Source organism: Strix aluco, chromosome 6, assembly GCF_031877795.1.
Source record: "Strix aluco isolate bStrAlu1 chromosome 6, bStrAlu1.hap1, whole genome shotgun sequence".
Taxonomy (NCBI): domain Eukaryota; kingdom Metazoa; phylum Chordata; class Aves; order Strigiformes; family Strigidae; genus Strix; species Strix aluco.
In genome coordinates, this window is record NC_133936.1 from 19,742,536 (window position 1) to 19,762,296 (window position 19,761).

Below are 19,761 nucleotides of genomic sequence, written 5' to 3' on the forward strand. Positions count from 1 at the left end.
AAGATGGAGATTTTTTTAATGTTGTCCAAGTGATTTTGATGCTTATTTATTTTTAATGACGTCCAAAAATATCCTGAATATGTAACTTTATCCCTTTATTTTTACATTTAGGACCACTCAAAAATATTTCCAAATTTAATTTTCTTCCTGAAGTAGTAGAGCCTCGTATAAATCTTTGCAGCATTTTTTTTTTTTTGATTTCCATTTTCTTGTCTTGCTGACAAGATTACGTTGGTTTTCTAAGTTGTGTCACCTATCAGGGAAGATTTTTCTCACTTTATGTGGTTATCTCCTGCTAAGGAATGAACAAAGAAAGGTCTTCTTGATTATTATTTGATTGAGTCTCTTTACCTGATTCCTTTAGGCCAGAAATGTTCTTACCCTTTACAATTAAAAGCTAATTTAGCTGTGAGCCATTATCTGGGAAATGAATAAGATTAGTGAGGATATTTACTTCCTGACAATGCAGAGAATTTCTTTATTATTTCTAGCAATTGTACTAGGAAAGAGTCAGCAGTTACCTTGTATTTTGTTCAGTCTAGCATTTCTGGGTGTCTGGAAAGTTGCATTTTCAATTCTGTTTAATTTATTGAGTTCCCCAGTCTTTAATAATCTCATTGTTTGGAAGTTCTTGCTGAAGTTTAACTTGAATTTTACAATGGAAAACTTATTCATGTTGTTTTGAATTATGCCTGCTTAAACCATCCTAAATCATTCTCCTCAACCCTCAGTTTAAATAGTACTTTGTTAGCATCTCTCCTTAAACCATTTAAGCTTCACGTTCATCATCTTTTTTAAATGACCACATTTGTTGATCACTTAACTGTCTGGATTTCATGAAACTTTTGGGGAGCATTTTGAATACACCTCTCTTTACCTGGTCGGGTTCCTTAAGCCAAATTCAAAAGGTGAATTTTAAGACATTAAATCCTGGCCCACAGCCTAAATTATGCAGGTTTTGGGGCACTTGAAAATAGTTAGCTGTCAAAGCACAGGTATTGGTAAAAGATGAATAGAAATGGAAGTGGGAATGATCTGTCCTTTCCCGGGAAGATTATTTGCTACATTTTTAATTTTTTAGGAATTATTGTAATGCTTACCATCTTGGTACCTGAGCTCCTTGCAAGGGTGATGTTGCGTCACTGTCTTTCAAAAGCAGAACTGTCATTGTCTTTCATCTATTTAACTTACTCCAGAAAGTATGCTGTGTAACGATGATGAGAATTGTTGAATTTCCCGGGTTCTTGTTAAGATTATTTTGAAATTTAAAACAAAAATCTCTTGCAGCTTTTGTACAGCTGAGCAGTAAAACAGTCACTCATTGCGTTTTAGTTTAGGTATCATGGAAAATGCACCGGGGAAATATATCCCATGAAATTGGTTCAAGTTATGCTTTTTGTGTATCTACAGGGCTTCATTAAATCAGTGCCCCTGTTTGAAAATAACTATGTGAATAATTGGACTTAATTATAATAAATCCTTTGCAGGTAACTAAGTGAAATGCAAAGAGAAAGGACTGGAAAGGGTGCATGTGCTGAGGGAAATACTTGGCCAGTAGAGATACATGAACTCTTGGTAGAGAAGTTAATTGCGTTTGATGCTATTCATGTGTCACAGAAATGTGTTACGGGAAATGTTGCAACATTCTCCTGACAGAAGCTCTGCAGTTCCAATGCCATGAATTCTTCTGGAGAACAAACCATAACCAAAAAAAGTTGTTTCTTTAGTCACCTCAGTCAATTTTTAGGGTAAGAAACTTTACACAATGGTTGTGGTTCTTGTGAATTTGAGCGTAACTCACATTAATATGGTCTGCCCTGCATACTTACTGTGTTATCCTCTCTAAGTAGGTATTTGTTAATGCTGGGCAGTGGTGTGGTATGTTCTTGAAGGAAGTTTACTTGAGACTAAATTTTCTCAGGGAGGTCATAACTATGGAGAGGTGAAAGACCTTGCAACTGAGTGCTCAGAAGTTGGTGTTAATAAGCTTACACTTAAGCGGTGAGCATTAGGGATAATAACGTTTGTGAACCTTGTGGCCCATTGTGAGTTTGAGCTGGTTCCAGCAGTTCTCTTCAGACCTTGCCTGAAGGATGCCCACCATCTTGATGTGGAAAAACACACTAGGACAAAATTTGCAAATGTGATTCATATGCTTTTGACTGTGTGTGAATAAAATAACCCAGAACTGGAGGCAGTTTTGCTCCAACAGCATGACACTGTGCCTCTGTTAACTACGTCTACTCAGGCGAGTATCCGGTTAGCCTGAGCACACCAGGACACAGATGCAGCTGTGCTGCTTCTGGGCTGGCAGCTGATGCATTGTTGTGCTGGTGCACCAGCTCACTTGAAATCACCCAGGTGTCTGACATTTGACAGGTCTAAAGATTCTAAGTTTCCTGGGCATTCATGAAGGTTTTGGGCTTCACTTTCAGGTGCAGACTAGTGAACTTGGTGCAGGTGTTGGTGCTCAGTGCAAGGGTCTGGGTTAGGTGCCTTGGCAGGGTGCCCAAGTATTGGCCTCCTCCCAGAGCTCCCTGACCCTCTCCTGTGGGAGAATGTGGCCATGCTCATGGCTTTCCTTGTATCAGTGGTTAATATAATTACACAGGACATGAGGAGACCTGGGTTCAACTCCCTTCCCTTTTTTAAAAGGATAAACCCCTTTTTCTGTCATCCCTGATAAGTGTTGCAACCGTGAAACAGCTCTTGCCCCCCTCTCCCACTGGGAAGAAAGTGTCTGAATCCATTCAGGTGGAGAAGAGAAGCAGACCTATGTCTCCCATATTAAAATGGAACAAACAAGGGTGGATGGTGTTACAGTATTGCTAGAAAAAAAAGCAGTGGTCATCTCTGTATTTTAGGTGGCATTTGACATGCGTTTTTCAGAGAACAGAGAAAGGTGAGCAGACACATGTGAGGTGAGAGCAACACCTGAGCCCAGGCCCTGGCTGGCTTGAGGCTCTGGTTAGGAATCGAGATTCTTTGCCCTGTTGAGGCCAAGGTGTCTCACAGCAGAATTTTAGCCACAACTGGAACTTCAATATAAAAAAAAAAAGAGTGGCCTTGGCCTGTGTGGCTACCAATCTAGATGTATAGGTTGTTTTGTTTCTGTTTGTATGTTTGTGTGGATTTTTTTTTTTTTAAGCTTTAGACTTGCTTTGAATTTATCTAAATTCTATCCAAATTTCATTGCGAGTATGAGGTTCCCTTTCTGAATCTGTCTTTCTTAGTCTTTTGTACTAGGATTCACTTTTTAATGACTAATAATATCCAGAATGTCTGCTGCTGAGTTTAAGAAAAAGTAAGTAGTTTGCTTTTGTCCTGAGTAGTTTACTATCTCCAACATCTGTCGTCTTTGTTACTGTAATTATTCCAGTTGTCTTCTGAAGAAGGTACACGCCTTTGTTTTAATGAAAGCCTTAACTGGATTTTTTTTTTTCTTTCTATAACATGTACATCAAAATGCTTTCTAGATTTGGTCATATCCTTTCAAATCAAGTGAAAAGGGGGGGGGTTAAGATATGGAAAAAAAAAAAAAAAGTTTTAACATAAGCCCAGAGTATGTTTTAATTGCACATAGAGCATTACATGGGCTTTATTCCCAGTGCCAGGCATACGTATGTATATTTCCCACCATTTGCCCTGTGTGAGTAGGAGTTTAATTAATAATTTCTTGCTTCTCAGTTGTTTTTCTAACCAAAGCATTTGATATGAAAGCCTTAATCTCAATTTTCATAATGTAAATGTAAAAAACTGGGAAAAATGTTTACATAGTACAGGGAGAACAGATAACTTGTACAAATAAAATGAGATTTTTGCTATTTTATTGACAACATCAGCAATTAAGTATTGCTTCCTAGACTCTGAATACGTAAAATTCCCAGTGACAGCATGTTGTTTATGGGCTTTGAAATGATACTTTCTTTGTTAGAGTGCCAGTTTCTTTGGTATGTATTTCCTCTGTCACCTGAGGCTATTTTTCCAACACGTAACACATGTGATTTTTTTTTCTGCTCTCTGAATAATCAGCTTTTCCTTTTGCTCATTAAGCATAAAAATACAGCCAAGGTATTAACACAGTACAAGGTATTAACAGTGACCAGTCTCTACCAAATACTAAGTTGTTTTTGTCTGTTACCTAATTAACATACTTTAATTAGTTCACTACATTTAATGAACATGTTATGTAAAACTCAACATTTTCTACCTTCAGGATAACCATGACATTCAATCTAATGTGTCAGACTGGACTGTATGAATAATTAATACAGTTTATATTTACTAATTTACTATATGGACTAGTTTGACAGACTGGATAGAGGAGTGGTGCTCACCATGGGGGGTCAGGCAGCAGTCTGCTGGGAGAGGAGCAGGAGGAGCACCCTGGGAGGGCTCTGCCTTGGAGAAAAGAAAGGATGAAGGTGAACAGAAATTGTGAACAGAAATTGGGACCCTGCTGACACCAGGTGTCCCTGAGCCTGTCCAGGGTCCCCCGCTGGGAGGAAGCAAAAGAAATGGCTCTGTCTTCTCTTTTTATGCATTTCACCTCCTTTCATCGCTTTGCTGGTAGCACTGGTTCAAACCAGAAGTGTTTAATAATGACGATAATTATTGATTTAAAATGCAATACATGCATTTCTTTTTAAAAACTCTTCTCTTGAGCTATTAAAATCAGGAAGATAACTGTTGAATACTAATTTTTTAAGCTGCTTGAAAAATGAATTTTAAAAAGAGCCTGCTATTTTAATACTTCTGATAGCTGCCTGAACTTCAGTATGTCTTGGGTTATGAGAAATGAAATTATGTACAAGAAAAACTATGAAACTGCAAAAAAGGTTGAACTGAGTGGAAGTAGTTCTTTCTCTTGTCATGTCAATGTGTTTTCTCTGACCAGAGTAGCCTGTTGTGCTTAGTAGCGTATGAGAATTTTTGGCTTCCTGAACGTTTGAGAGGCTGGTGGTCAGCCTTTGGCATGGCCTTGTGCGCCATCTGGGTGGAGTGCCCAGTGCTCCAAAATATCCTGTATGATTAAGACACCTGAAGATGTCTCTACAAACTTGAAATTGTCTAGAACTTCTTGTTAGAAGACCCATGGGCTTTGCTTACCTTGCTGGTAGCAAAAGTGATAGTGTAAGTTTCCATGTGGTCATAATGCCATTCAGCTATAAACACCAGCGGCTGTAAGGCTTTGCATAAAGGTCATGTTGATGACCTGGAAAATAGGCTTAGACTTAGGAATGTCAAGTTGGTAGAGGGGCTTGAGAGCATGACCTAGGGAGAGCAATGCATTTTTCTTGAAATAGATTATGATGGTGCTAGGAATGAGAGATTCAGATTTTTATATACAGTGCATTTTTAGGCACTGTATTCTTGAGCGGGGTAATGAGGTGAGTATGTGGAACGTCTCTTTAAATAGAGAACTCATTTCTCCTAGTCAGACTAATTCTGTTTCTCCTGATGGTGAAAGAAGTTTTTTGGTTTTCAAGGTGAGAGAGAGGCAACAGGCCTAGATATAATACTATCTTAAATTCAAGCTCTGATTTAGTTTCCCTAGCCACTTTTCTCTCTTCCTTGTCAAGTGAATGAGTGGATTCTGATGATTTAGAATAGACTATATATAAGCCTATGGCCTATCGACTGCTGGAGGCTAAGTGAAGTAAGAAAGTAATTTTTAAAAAATGAAACATTTATGAGAATTTTTGTTTTATGATATGGTTGGAACTGCTTTTCTTGGCTCATAATGTGAAGTACTGTCTTTTACGTTAGCATGAATTATTTCTATTGCATTTATTCTAAATACTTATGCTAGTGAGTGAATTTTGTAATCTTTCGTTGCTAATCACTTTCTTGAATGAGTTAGTTATAGGGATTCATGTTTATAGGGATTCGTGGTATTTAAAGTGATTTATGGTAAACTGGCTTTTGCATGAATTGTGTAAGAACTTTAATAATGAGGAAGAATTTATGAAATAATAGATAGACGTCTCTCATCACCTTGCTACCAAGTGGGTGCTGGCTGCCATATATTTGTTTTCAAAATAAGTTTGTTTTCTTTGTAAGGTAGGGAGGAGGCTGCAATTGAGATTTACATTGTGTCTGGCCAGCAATTGGAAAATGCTGTAGATAGATAGCTGAAATGTTCAAAACTGTTACTAGTAGTGTGTCAGGTACCATATTTGATTCTTTTCATGATTTTCCTTTTATATACTATTCTCCTTTGAATTTGCACACAGCACTGACCATGTTATACTGTAGCACTTACCCTTAAAAACAAAAATTGGGTTGGTGACTTGATGAAGAATCATTATGTAGAAGTACTATATAGGGATTAATAATCAGACTATTGAAATAACTCAGGTGTTCTTGGATTATATCTGAGGTGGAATTTGTGGTGTCCTATATCACCTTGAAAGGCAGTCAAGAACTTCTTGAAAAATAGATTTTGGAGGAACTAACAAAAATATTATTCCTTACATATACTTAATGAAGTTAGAATTCCAGTTATCTAGAACCAACTCAATCTTCATATGTTTTTTCATATCTTCAGCTTCACTTCTGAAAACCCTAACTTTATCTGAATTTATCTGAAAACTCTTCAAATAAATGAATGTGTCCTTTAATATTTCATTGCCTTTTGTTTTTATGTAATAAAAGTAGAAATAAATCCAAAACTCGGAGGTCATCTGTTAGAATTCAGATAATTTCTGTAAGACAAGCTTGATAATTACAGTATTCAGTGCTACTGTGACTAATGTCTTTGTGATGTTGTTATCTCATTACAAAATTGCAAACAGCAGGCAGTTACAATTTGCATTAGTTTCCTAAAAGTTTTTTCATAATAAACTGCATTAATTATTTTTACCTAAAGACTTTGTACCTTAAGCCAGTCCAAGAACCAAAGTAAGTTGAAGAGTTATCTGGGTTGATGGTGTACAGTAATGTGATCCCTTATTTAGGTAGGGTATTTAAGTTTGAGACTTCAGTGTATGGCATGATATGGCTAAGCAAGTCATGAAGTGTGACTTTAAGTACACTTTTTTAGTGCATTGATAACAAAAGGTTGCTTTGCACAGGAAATTTACAGTGTTTTATCCAGCTGAGTTTTGAAAGTCTCTGATAGCAAAGCTAGCACCGTTTCCCGTGTGAGACTGTTCCACAGGTGGTGTAGTCCAAAGTCAGTTTTTAACCATGTACTTTTGTGAATTTCACAGTATTAAATGTCAGTATTTCTTCCAAAAAAGAGAAAACAGCATAACATTTTTGTATCAAATTTGGAAATATTTTTTGGAATACTGAGAGCATTTATGCCTAAGTGATGTGTATTTTAAAGAGGGTGTTGGAGAGTGAGGGAAAAATGGAAATCCTATCACTGAATGTTTCTCTGATGGATCGATGTCACATCTTTTTACCAATACAAATTTAGTGTTGCTACAGGCCTTCATTTAGTTCCTGAGTCTGGTCTAAAAACTCAGTTGTCAGGTTTTAGTCCAAGTATGTATGGTAGGGTCTTTTGAAACACTGGACACAGCACAGGCTGAAGCCATGTACCCTCTGAGGAGTACAATGAGGCTGCTAGACAACTGTCTGTGGTGAGAATGCCCTTGCTTTATAGTTACCCTTTTCTCTGAAATTTATATGGAAATTGGCTCACAGCTGTAACCTAAGAGGAAGTCTTAAAAAGGCTTTTGAGCAGTGGAGATTATGAGGGAATGTAATGTCTGTTTGCTTGCAGAAGCAGACTGACATCTTTTCCTTTCTCACTTAGCCTTGAGTTTCCTTCCAGACTCATCTGTTTTTTTTTTTTTTTCACCAACTTAGAAAACAGTAAGTCTTTAAGAGAGCAGGAAGGCCTGAAACAGGGCTGTGCTGGTGGTCAGTGTATGGTTGTTCCACTGATGATCACTGGAGGGAGATGAGAGTAGGAAAGAAATCGTCTAATTCAGGAATCCTGGGTCTGCCGTTGTCACTCTCTGGGGAGGTGGTTCCACCGCTGTTTTTCTCCCTCTCTGAGAGAGAGGAAAAAGAAAAGGTGAAGTTGACTGCTGCTGAATTTCTCTTTCAAGACAAAGAGGGAGGTTTGTTATCCTGGGTATATTTAGCCATGATAGATCTGATCATTTAGGTTTAGACTGTCAAACAGTAGCTACATTTTGTGTGTAATGCACAAAAAAATCTGTCAGGCAGTCCAAGTTCAGGCAGTAGTTTAGGATGAGAAATGGTAGACTTTCTTCATGTGTATGTATATGGTATATATATACACCTAAGAGAGAATGACTGTGAAGAATCATGGAAATAAAAGTCTTTGCACCTTTGACACCCCCCCCCCCCCCCAAAAAAAAAACCCAAACCAGTTACACAGCACCACGGTTAATATTTTTATTTAAGGGTAAAGAGCCTTTACAATGGAGCTCTTCCAGAAGACCCGTAGTTGTACTCTAGGTATTATAATTTTACTCTGGTGTTTTCAGTATTCTCTTTGCTTAAAGCAGGAAACAGTGTTTAATAGAACTAGTATTCACTAGACTATCTAGAATTGACTATTTTTTTTTAGATTTTTTTTTTACTGTTGCTTATCATTATAAGACAAGCGTATATAAAATCTATAAACCCCCGTCAAAACCAGGAAAGCCCCCCATGACTGGAATGTGTCTAAGTATTACATTTTTTAAATTTCAGTGTTCTTTTATCTTTCTTTGTCCTTTACACTTTTATTCTCTCACAAGTGTCTCATACTGAAGTAGTTAGCTGAAAGGCAGTTTAAGTATAAAAGCAGGCAGTGTCTGACTTTTGAAGCTCCTGCGGGAGACTCTGTATGTTCCAACGGGCATTTTGTCCCAGTTTTCTGTCTTTGAAGCAATCATTGGCTATTATTTTTCTTGAGATTGTAACATTTTTATCTATGTCCTTGCATTATTGAGTGTAAAATTGTGATTTAAATATTTAAAAAAATACACGGGGAATAAAATTTTTAAAGCATTTTGAATTGATCTAGAAAATACTATCTTCTTCCCCATTTTTATTCATAAATAACTATGGATTTGTCTAGTTTATATAGTTTGTATCTCTAATTCAATGATTTAATCCAGAGGATCCCAACATCAGTTTTGGGGCCTGCTTCTAGTTTGGGGGGACTTTTCTTTCTTCTCCCCTTTCTGTGTTCTTCCTACATCAACCAGAGGGGGGCTGCCCCCAGCCCATTCCCTGTTTAGGCAGTGGATGCCTTGCACAGTCATAAATAAGATGTTTAACTTTTAGTGAAGTGTGTGCTGCTTGAATAGCTTTTCTGTGTCCCCTCCCAGAGAAAGGATGGCAAAACAGAGCTGGTGCAGTTAATCTTGGCCTGTTTGCTGTCTGTGTTGCTTTCTTCCTGTCATGTTTTTTGTTAAGACTACTAAGCTAATCCTAAATTATACTCCTGTAACAGCTCTTTTCCTCCATTGCCTCCCTTCAAAGCAGTGGCTTTCCCTCCCAACCTTTGAAATTCTCATCCCATGTTACAGTCTTATAAGACTTTTATAAGACCCTTCTAAGGCAAAGGGTATTTTGCATGGGACCAGTTTTAGGTTTGGGCTCTGATATATTTAAGCGTACAAACCCACTTGTTTTACATGACTGAAATAAACATTTAAAACAGCAAGGAAAATTGGATGGGCCTTCACTGAGTAATATTGGCTAAAATTGATCTTTATTTATTATCATTCTCATTTAGAATCAGTGTATCTTATAGCAAATGAGAAAATTTTAAGTGTGTTTGTGGTAGATGGATTTTAAAAATATCTATATATCTATCTGTCTTGCCTGTCTATATTTTATTGATAAAAGTAAAACTTTCAAAGGACTGTGATGCACAATGATGTGTAAATAAGCTGCTATCTGGGGATTCACAAAGGTATATAATGTACAGATGAGTTTGTATTCAAAGTAAGTATGCTGATATTTTTATATACAGTGAAGAAACTTGCTTTTTTTCCCCCTTGTTTGAACTGAAGCAGAGTTTTGTCTGATTTAGTTCTGAATATGTGTTCTAATTGGACATAATCTTTTTAGAGTTCTTCCTTTAAGAAAAATGGCTGGGTTCTCAGCTCACAATGGGTGTATCGGTGTTGAAGCTCAGCAATGTGTTGGGGTAATTCTCTAAAGCTCTACACAGATCAAAAAGATTATTGAAGAATGCACAGACACTTTTTTGTGCTAAATCTGAAATAGAAGGGGCTAAATCCCCAGTGGGTAGAAGTTACATAATTTGGTGATGCTATGCTGATTTATGCCTCTTGAGAGTTTGCCTGCAGCAGAAGCTGGAGGTGATGAGAAGAGATTGGATGAGAGAAAGACCATCCAGGAAAAATTCATCAAATTTGTCATTCTTGAAAGGACCATCATAACATATGGTAAGGCATATCATTTACCTCAGGCACGGAGGAAAATGATTTCTGCTAGGAGAATATTAATTTTATTTCTTACAGGATCAGCTGACAGGGTAGGCTTTCTCCTGGCTGGTCTTCCCCTTCTGTTTTCTCTAAAAGGAAGGATGGAAGCTTGGAAATGTCTTATCTGTAGCAGACAAGCAAGTTGGCATTTTGCCATCATTTTCTGCTAGCAGAGAGGATAATGGTAATTATATGTCAAAATTTAACATTTCTCTTCTTTGAAAGAGAACTTTTTAATGCAAAATATTTAGAAAAGTCGGATCTATTCTGAGGCAGATAAGAAGCTAGGATTAGTGAACTGACAAATTTTTCATAAGAAAAAGGAGTTTTTCCTTCCTCTTCAGGGACAAGGGAGAGATAAAAAGGATCAAAAGAGAGAAAAGTATGAGGTGTGCTGTACAACTAGGCTGAAACTTCAGTAGTGTGTAATATTTGGGAGATACCCAGAGCAGCATCACCTGTCCTGCTCTTCTTTCTGTGGAAAGGCTGGTAGCGCTTGCTTTGCTAACAGGTTCCAGCATTTTTGATTAAATTGTTATTTCTTCATTTATCAGGAAAATAAATTACTGTTGTGCTGTACAACGTGCAGTCCAAATTCCACCATCACCTTTTTGAGGAGGGGAAACTGTTTTCCTATAATCAATTCTAGCGTCCCCAGTGGTTGCAGGTTAAGCCCTTAGGCAGCCATGTCCTTAGTCAGTTAATAAAAGGAGAAGGATTTTCCCAGGCCATGACACAAGTTACAGTACTGTTGAGATGCTTAAAAAATTGGAAAGTTTTGCTTTCTTTAAAGTCAGAAAAGGAAGGCATGGTCATTTTAAATATAACCTATTCACTTTCTAGACACATATAAACAGTCCAGGAGGTTCCTGGAATGCGTTGATGATAACTTCCTTCTCCAAGTGATAGAGGAGCCAATGACTGGCTATGCTGGACCTTGTTCTCACCAACAAGGAGGGGCTGGTGGGGAGTCTGAAGCTCAGCAGCAGCCTTGGCTGCAGTGACCATGAAATGGTGGAGTTCAGGATCCTCAGGGCAGCAAGCAGGGCATGCAGCAAGCTCAATACCCTGGACTTCGGGAGAGCAGACTTGGGCCTCTTCAGGGATCTGCTTGGCAGGTTAACATACGATAAGGCCCTAGAGGGAAGAGGGGCTTAAAAACTTGGTTAATATTAAAGGTTCACCTCCAAGCTCAGGAGCAATGCATCCTGACAAAGAGGAAATCAGGTAAAAATGCCAGGAGGCCTGCATGGAGGAGTAAGGAACTCCTCAACAAGCACAAACACAAAAAGGAAGCCTACAGAGGGTGGAAACATGGACAGGTGGCCTGGGAGGAGTACAGAGAAACTGTCTAGGCAACCAGGGATCAGGTTAGGAAGGCCAAACCCCTGATAGAATAAAAATCTGGCCAGGGTTGTGAAGGGTAATAAAAAAAGCTTTTACAGGTATGTTGGTGATAAATGGAAGACTAGGGAAAATGTGGGCCCTCTCTGGAAGGAGAAGGGAGACTTGATCACCTGGGATATGGAGAAGGCTGAGGTACTCACTGACTTTTTTTCCTCAGTCTTGGAAAGGGCTCCAGCCCACCATCCAAGATGCAGAAGGTAAAGGGGACTGGGAGAAGGAAGAACCACCCACTGTAGGAGATCAGGTTTGAGACCATCTAAGGAACTTGAAGGTGCACAAGTCCATGAGACCTGATGAGATGCATCTGCGGGTCCTATATGTAACTGGTGGGTGAAGTGGCTAAGTCACTATCCATCATATTTGAGAAGTCGTGGCAGTCCAGCAAAGTTCCTGCTGATTGGAAGAGGGGTGACATAACCCCCATTTTTAAAAGAGAAATAAAGAGGGCCTGTCAGTCTTGGCTCTATACCCAGCAAGATCATGGAGCGGATCTTTCTGGAAACCATGCTAGGGCACATGGAAAATAAGGAGATGATTGGTGACAGCCAACATAGCTTTACTAATGGCAAATTGTGCCCGACAAATTTGGTGGCTTTCTATAATGGGGTTACAGCATGGGTGGATAAGGGAAGAGCAACATCATCTACCTGGACTTGTGCAAGGCATTTGACGCTGTCCCACATGACATCCTTGTCTCTAAATTGGAGAGACATTAATTTGATGAATGGACGACTCAGTGGGTAAGGAATTGGCTGAATGGTCATGCTCAGAGAGTTGTGGTCAACAGCTCGATGTCCAAGTGGAGAGCAGTGACGAGTGGCGTTCCTCGGGTTGGTGTTGGGGCCAGTGCTGTTTTAACGTATTTGTTGGTGACATGGTCAGTGGGATTGAGTGCTCCCTCAGCAAGTTTGCTGATGATACCAAGCTGTGTGGTGTGGCCGACAAACTGGAGGGAAGGGATGTGCCATCCAGAGGGACCTGGACAGGCTTGAGAGGTGGCCCCATGTAAACCTCATGAAAACTTCAACAAGGCCAAGGTTCTACACATGAGTTGAGGCAATCCCGTGCACAAATGCAGGCTGGGCAGAGAATGGATTGAGAGCAGCCCTGTGGAGAAGGACGTGGGAGTAGCAGTGGATGGAAAACTGACTACGAGCCAGCAATGTGCACTTGCAGCCCAGAAAGCCAACATCAAGAGAAGTGTGGCCAGCAGGTTAAGGGAGGTGATTCTCCCCCTCTACTCCACCCTCATGAGACACCACCTGGAGCATTGTGTCCAGCTCTGGGGCCCCCAACATAAGAAGCACATAGACCTGTTGGAGTGAGTCCAGAGGACAGCCATGAAGATGATCAGGGGGTTGGAGCACCTCCCTTATGAGGACAGGCTGAGAGTGTTGGGGTTGTTCAACCTGGAGAAGAGAAGGCTCCAGGGAGACCTTAGAGCAGTCTTCTAATACTTAAAGGGCATCTACAAGAAAGCTGGAGAGGGAGTGTAGGGATAGGATGAGGGGTAACAGTCTTAAACTGACAGAGGGTAGATTTAGATGAGATATAAGGAAGAAATTCTTTACTGTGAGGGTGGTGAGTTACTGGAACAGGTTGCTCAGAGAAGCTGTGAATGGCCCTGCCCTGGAAGTGTTCAAGGCCAGGTTGGACAGGGCTTTGAGCAACCTGGTTTAGTGGAAGGTGTCCCTGCCCATGGGAGGGAGTTGGAAGTAGGTGATCTTTAAGGTCCCGTATAACCCTAAGCATTCTGTGATTCTGTAATTTATAATTTCAATCTGGTTTTGCAAATAATTTTCTAGAATACATGATTTATGCACAAATAATTTTGCTAAGAAAATAAATGTATGATTGCAAACTTTGAGGAGATTTTGTACTCTTTATTTTTTTGTATTTTTCCAACAACAAATAACAACCACCTCTTGTATGCACTGTAAGTATAGGATTGCTTCTCAGTCTGAGAGAGAGGAGATGTCTGCCTTCTACATTGTCTTCTGGGAAATGGGATGTCAGACATTTAAAAGCAATATTTCAAGGTAAAATACTAGATAGAAATCTTCCTTTTCGTTGCTTTAAAACTGTTTATTATACATTCATTTTAATTTGTTGGCACCATGTAGTGCAGTGATCTGTGTTGTCAGGGATCAGCCTGAGATACAAACTTGAGGTTTAGTGTTAGTATACAGCAATACTGACAGTGGGGTATTTGGAATGGCAGGTTTTGATACAGCTACATTAACTGTTAGGCAGAAATGGAACCAAGCAGTTCATTTGCAAATTTTGATTATGCAGACATGGTTCAGGTCTCCCGCTGCTCATTTTCTATTTTGTTTTATAAATATTTCAGATTTCCTTTAACCACAGTCATGGTTATCCACAGATGAACTGATTAGACTTACGTAACGCCTGTTGAAATAATCACAAAAGGAGAGTCTTTGAACAGGATCTCATTTGAGAGAACATAGTAAGTACGTCCATAAAATATAACAAGTTTTTACTGAGTTATTAAATTTAAACTTAGATTCTCTAAATGACTTTCCTTTTTGCCTACAGAAGGGTGCTTACACTTTATAACAAAAAATGCCCAATAATTTAATGGGAGAATTAAATAAGAGATATATATGTAGACTAGAGAAAGGTAATAGAAACAGTCCTGTCATTAGTATTAAAGGGGAATGGGCTATCATTAATTACTTTTGAGCTTATTCCACTCAAGTACAAAGATATTTTTTAATCTGTGTTGATCCGAGCAATTGGCTGAAATTTAAGAACTGTTGAATTACTTTGGTTAAGAGAAATTGCTGAGCTATTTATATTGTTAATACCATTCTGTGTATTGAGATGAAAGTTCAGTGCCTTGAGTATGGAGAAACCAACTGTTAGAGTATTTTTTTTGTTTACTCTTTTTTGATTCAGGGTTCTAAACTTATTTCCAGTTGAGCCCCAGGGCAATCTCCTGATTTTCCTTAGGTCCTGCTCTTCGTACTAATTCTGCTGTACCTTAAGTTTCTGCTTTTTTTTCTTCACTTGTCTACGTTTTCATGATTGTCTCTTGTAGAAATACAGGATTGAAAGGCACACTCTTTGAGTTTGATTTCCTGCTTCTGCAGACTTTCAATCTCTGATAGTTAAAAAAAGCCCCAGATATTAATGTCAACTTTGTATGGATTTGTGCTTGGTCCAAAACCGTTCTTTTACTTGAAGATTTTTTCTTTGGCACTTCTATCTTGACACCTACACAGATCTCCCCTTTAGTCTTTCATTTGTAAAGCTAAGCAAAGCAAATGTTTTCAGTTTCTTCTCAAAATTTCCCTGACCATTGTAGAAGCCTTTATCTCTTGCAGTTTGAAGTCCTTTTCTAGGCATAGATGATCAGATCAAGAACAGTAAGATTTTAATAGAGCTTCATGTTACTGTATTAAGGTTGATGTCTATGTGCTAGAAATATCTTCACTGATAATTTTAAAATTTCATTTCCATAGGGACATCATGTTGGTAGCTCATAATTACTCTGTGATCAGCTTTGTCCCCACAGTTTCACCCACTGTAATTTTCAACTGCTGAGCTCTCAATTCTTAGAAGAAACTTAAGAATCTATAAATTCACATCTTCACATTTTGTGTTGTTAAGTTTTGCCCCAATTTTATTCTTGTGGTCATAAAGGTAATCCATGTCTTCCTAGTGATATTCCATTCCCCATATATTAGCAGTGCTATATTATATAAATTATATGCTGTATTAGATTCAAAGTGACCGTTATTTCACCTTGCATAATCCACAGGAACTCCGAATTTGCTTTTTTTCTTTTTTCCCGTGAGGAAAAATGAAATAAAAGCAAACTAGATTTGTGAGTAATGTTTTAGTATGGTATAATGTGATACCTGTTGATATTCTGAAGAGAATGGATTACCAGATTTTTGCTTTAACATCTCTCACAATAAATATTTATAATTCATAAAATAGTATCGTATTTATACCCTTTTTCTGTTTTAACATTGCTAATGAAATGTTAAAATTTTTGCTTTTGCAAAATAGTGATTCTATTGCCATGAGGAAAAACATGGAATAACTTCTGGGAAAAGATTCCACTAGCTGGGATAATATGCATGAACAAATAACTGTATATTTCTGAGAGCATTTATAATTTGTACTGAGATCCTAACCTAACTCAGGAAAATAGTCTTCTGTCTTGTCTTTTGCTAACACTTGAATTCTTCAAATGTCCAGCTGAGGGAGAGATTATGTACTCTTAGTGAGTAGAAACTCTTAAGTGATGTTTCTGACAGCTGTGGTTATAGCTCCTAGCTTCTTGTTTTTTCTCCACTCTTTGAGTGGAGATCTTCATGCAGCACAGAGAGAGCCTACGTAATATTTATGAATACTGGCTTGGTAGCATATATTCCCATCTTCTTACCATCTTGCTGGCCTTTGTATTGTAGCTAGGTGGCTTGTGGGGACTTGGAAGCGGTTGCCAGCAACTTACAGATGCAAGGTTTACTCCCTTATACAGTTGTAAGTAGCTACTGATCAGAATACAGTATTGCAGAACTGAGTGTTTGCATAGGAGTAAATAACAATATTTAGTGCTGGTGGTTTATTTGTTTGTTTTTTAAAATTACCTTTGGAAATAAAAATATTGCCTTGGGAGATATTCCCATTTCATACTGATGTGGGGAAAGCTGTTTTCCCCTTCTTTTAGTGCTGAATCACTCTAATCTATTTTTGGAAAGGTCTTTTGTCTCTGTGTGTGCATGTATTTATATCCTGTGGATGTAGATTTAGTAACATTTTCTAAGTTGAAAGTGAATTCATGAGTTATTCTGGAAAAACTTTAGAAGTGGCGGCTTTCAAGAGCATTCACGGTGTTCAAAGTGGCACCCTGACTGCCGCTATCATCAGCAGTAAAAAAACAGTGTCAGGTTGTTGGGCCTCAAGATTAACTCTCTTGGAGAGTATAAAAAGCAGCATCAAGTCTGGCCTGATCTGGTTCCCTCCTGTACTTTAAGGCCTCCTAGGGCTTCACTGACTAGCCTCTGCTAGGCTACGAGTCACATCACCAGAGACTCTGTACGAATGTATGGCTAACTGAGTTCCCTTTCGCTGTAGATGAGGCATCCTTACGTTGAGGCAGTTGTATACCGTATAAAGTGAATCAATTAAAAATTGACAGCAGACAGTTTCTCTCTAAAGGGAAATATGTGGTATTTATGGATGAGACCAGTTTGCTATTATCAGTGCCATAATGTGAATGACTATAAGCGAAATTTGATTAAGTTACTCAAAAGAGCAATTACTACAACTGTATAATAATAATAATGTTAAACTAACAGAATAGGATCTGGGTGAATTAATTTAGAACCATTTACTTCTAGTTTCAGCTTTTACTTATATTTCAAAGTAAAGAAGGACATCCAAATTAATTTGAATAACATGCAAGCTGTAGTTAAATTAAGGAAGACTTTTTTCCTCCAAGTTTTATTTGTCTGTAAAATTTGACTTATAGCAATATATTTCAATATGTGTTGAGGGGATGTTGCTGTGTGTTTAAGGATATGGACTGAGTGCCTCAATAGGACTTTCTCACTGTGTGAACACAAGTAATTTTTCTGTGGGTCTAGAATTCAGAGGAATTATTAAATGATAACTTTTTCCAGTTTGTTGGTGGCACTGTTTCATCTTAGTTCTGTGAAGTGATTTTTTTGGTTTGCATAAGTTTGTTTCCATAATGATAGCAACAATAAAAATAAATAATGATTTGTAATAATAAATTTCACTTGCATCAAGCATGTGTTTTAATAAAAAGTCTGGTTATTACTTTGTAGTCTTAATAATTCAAAAATTACTAAGGAGGATACTGTATATTTGTTAGCTTGAAAGGTCTCTCATATCAGAAAAAACCCTTGCATGATTGTTTTGTTTGATATCAAAACACATTTTTGCTGTCATAATACTGGCACACTTTCAAGGCATGCTGTTTTCTGGCTGCTAGCAGGGAGTAATGGAAACAATGCAGTGATCATGCAATTTATTGAAATTAAACATTAAAAATACTTAGGCAAGCAATGTTTTTAATTTAATAGGGACTAGGATTCATAAGGCTGCATAAAATAGCTGTTTCAGTACCTCAGAGGTGTTTAACTGTCTTGCTGCCTGTGAATTATTTATAATTTCTTTCTGGTAATTTTCCTTTGGATCAGGTTGTGATGCTTCTTCTGAATAGTGATAGTGCTTGTTGAGGAGTGGTCATGCAAGCAGAATTTGATAACCTCGATATGTCACTTCATCTGCCGTTTTTCTTTTGTTAATGCAAAGCTGGTTGCATAATATGTAATTTCTCCTTTAGCTGGCCACAGATGAAAACAAAATCTATAATGGCAGAGCTAGGTTTTATAAAAAATGCAAGTGAGGAGTTGAAGGATGTGGCTTGTTCTGTTTGGATGATGCAGGATTGCTTTAAGCAGTAAGCTTACTGTTTTCAGATGGCATTAGCAGCATCAGTGATATAGCTGTGTCAGCCTCCTTGACTACTGGATGTCTGTAATCGCACGGAGGAAACTATATTTAAGATCTGATATCTTGAGGGTAATGACTCCAGCACTTGCTGATGGACAGAATGGCTGTTAATGCTTTCTTCACTAGCCCAGAAGATTTTGAAAGATAGATGGGTCTGTGATGTACTTTCATAAGACAGGAAATGCAATTTTTGGGGGTCTCTGGAAATAGAAAGGTCATGCAGCTGGGAACCGGTGAGACATTACAGTCTCTAAGTCATCAGGTATGACCTCATAGTTTATACTAATATTTCTAACACAAGGGTTTGTTTTACAGTTTTCGGTCATTTACAATCTCTTTGTCTGTGTAATTGCTTCATGTTGGATTTGCTACAGGATTTATAGGGTAGACTGTTTACATAAGCAGAGCAATGTATATCTTGGAAATCTAACGTGTTGTTAATTGCTGTTTGAACAATGTAAGGTTATTCCATATATATTTTCAACCTGTTTTTATTGTGAATATGATTTCTTTTAACTAATTCATGATAAAAGGTTATACCTTTGCTGTAAAGTAAAATGACACGATTGTATTGCATTTTTATTTTGCTTTATCTTTATGTGGCGCACAAAGCTATTGCGAATGTGTGTATTTGTCATATGAAATGCAATATAAGGCAACTGTTTACCTACAGTGGCAGGTTATTTAAAACAGCGTATCACATTGTGTAACAGGACTGAGCTATTCTGCAGACACAGATCTTCCTTCATTTTGCAGTAGTAGATTTTTTTTTTTTTGCTTCATTTCAAATCAGTTTTAAAAATAGCTCACTGAACATAACGAAAGTTTGGCATGATAACTCTCCCCTTTTTAATTATTACACTCAGTGACACATACTAATACTAATGGATTGTAAGAGAGAAGATTAATAACTTAAATATTTAGAATGTTATTTAAAAGCAAATTCATTTTATTGAAGCATGTCTCATCCTTTTTGTTTCTAATTGTTGCCAACTTTATTGCAAGGCTGATACTTTTGTATCTGCTAATGTATTGTGTTGATGGATAGGAAAGTCACAGTACATAAAAGAAAACAAATATATGGGTATTTTACATAGGAAGATAGTGGCCTAATTTCATGTATGAGGCACAAAATAGAATTGGAGATACTGTTACCACTTTAGTTGTTATAAATGCTAGATAATAGCCATTGTTTCCTTTGAATGCATCATAGAGCAATTATATTTGGAATTGTAGAAGTTTATTTTAAAAAATGATATTCAGCTCCATCTTAAGAAATTCTAGATGTATTTGCAGAACATTTCCATGGCAACGTGTTTGGCCATGTGTTTTAAAAGCTCAGCTGAAGCCTGAAAGTAGTGTGCAATTTTTCTGTTGCTTGCTCTACCTTTGTGGAACAACAATTTCC

The 19,761-nt window shown here is 37.8% G+C and overlaps 1 protein-coding gene across 5 annotated transcripts in view; it reads left to right on the top strand.

Moving 5' to 3' along the window:
• Nucleotides 1-19,761, top strand: part of SLC4A10 (solute carrier family 4 member 10) — a 162,209-nt gene that overhangs the window by 20,255 nt on the left and 122,193 nt on the right. For 2 of the 5 annotated variants that reach the window (XR_012623780.1, XM_074828970.1), the window contains exon 1: nucleotides 18,283-18,615. The exons of 1 other annotated variant lie outside the window; for it this stretch is intronic. Coding sequence is in view for 3 of the 4 variants with exons in the window: in XM_074828970.1 (XP_074685071.1) it covers nucleotides 18,535-18,615 (81 nt within the window). In the remaining variant the exon portion in view is untranslated. Of the gene's footprint in view, nucleotides 1-18,282; nucleotides 18,616-19,761 lie in introns of those variants that run through there. 2 more of the 5 variants (XM_074828971.1, XM_074828975.1) reach the window with 2 other exon arrangements.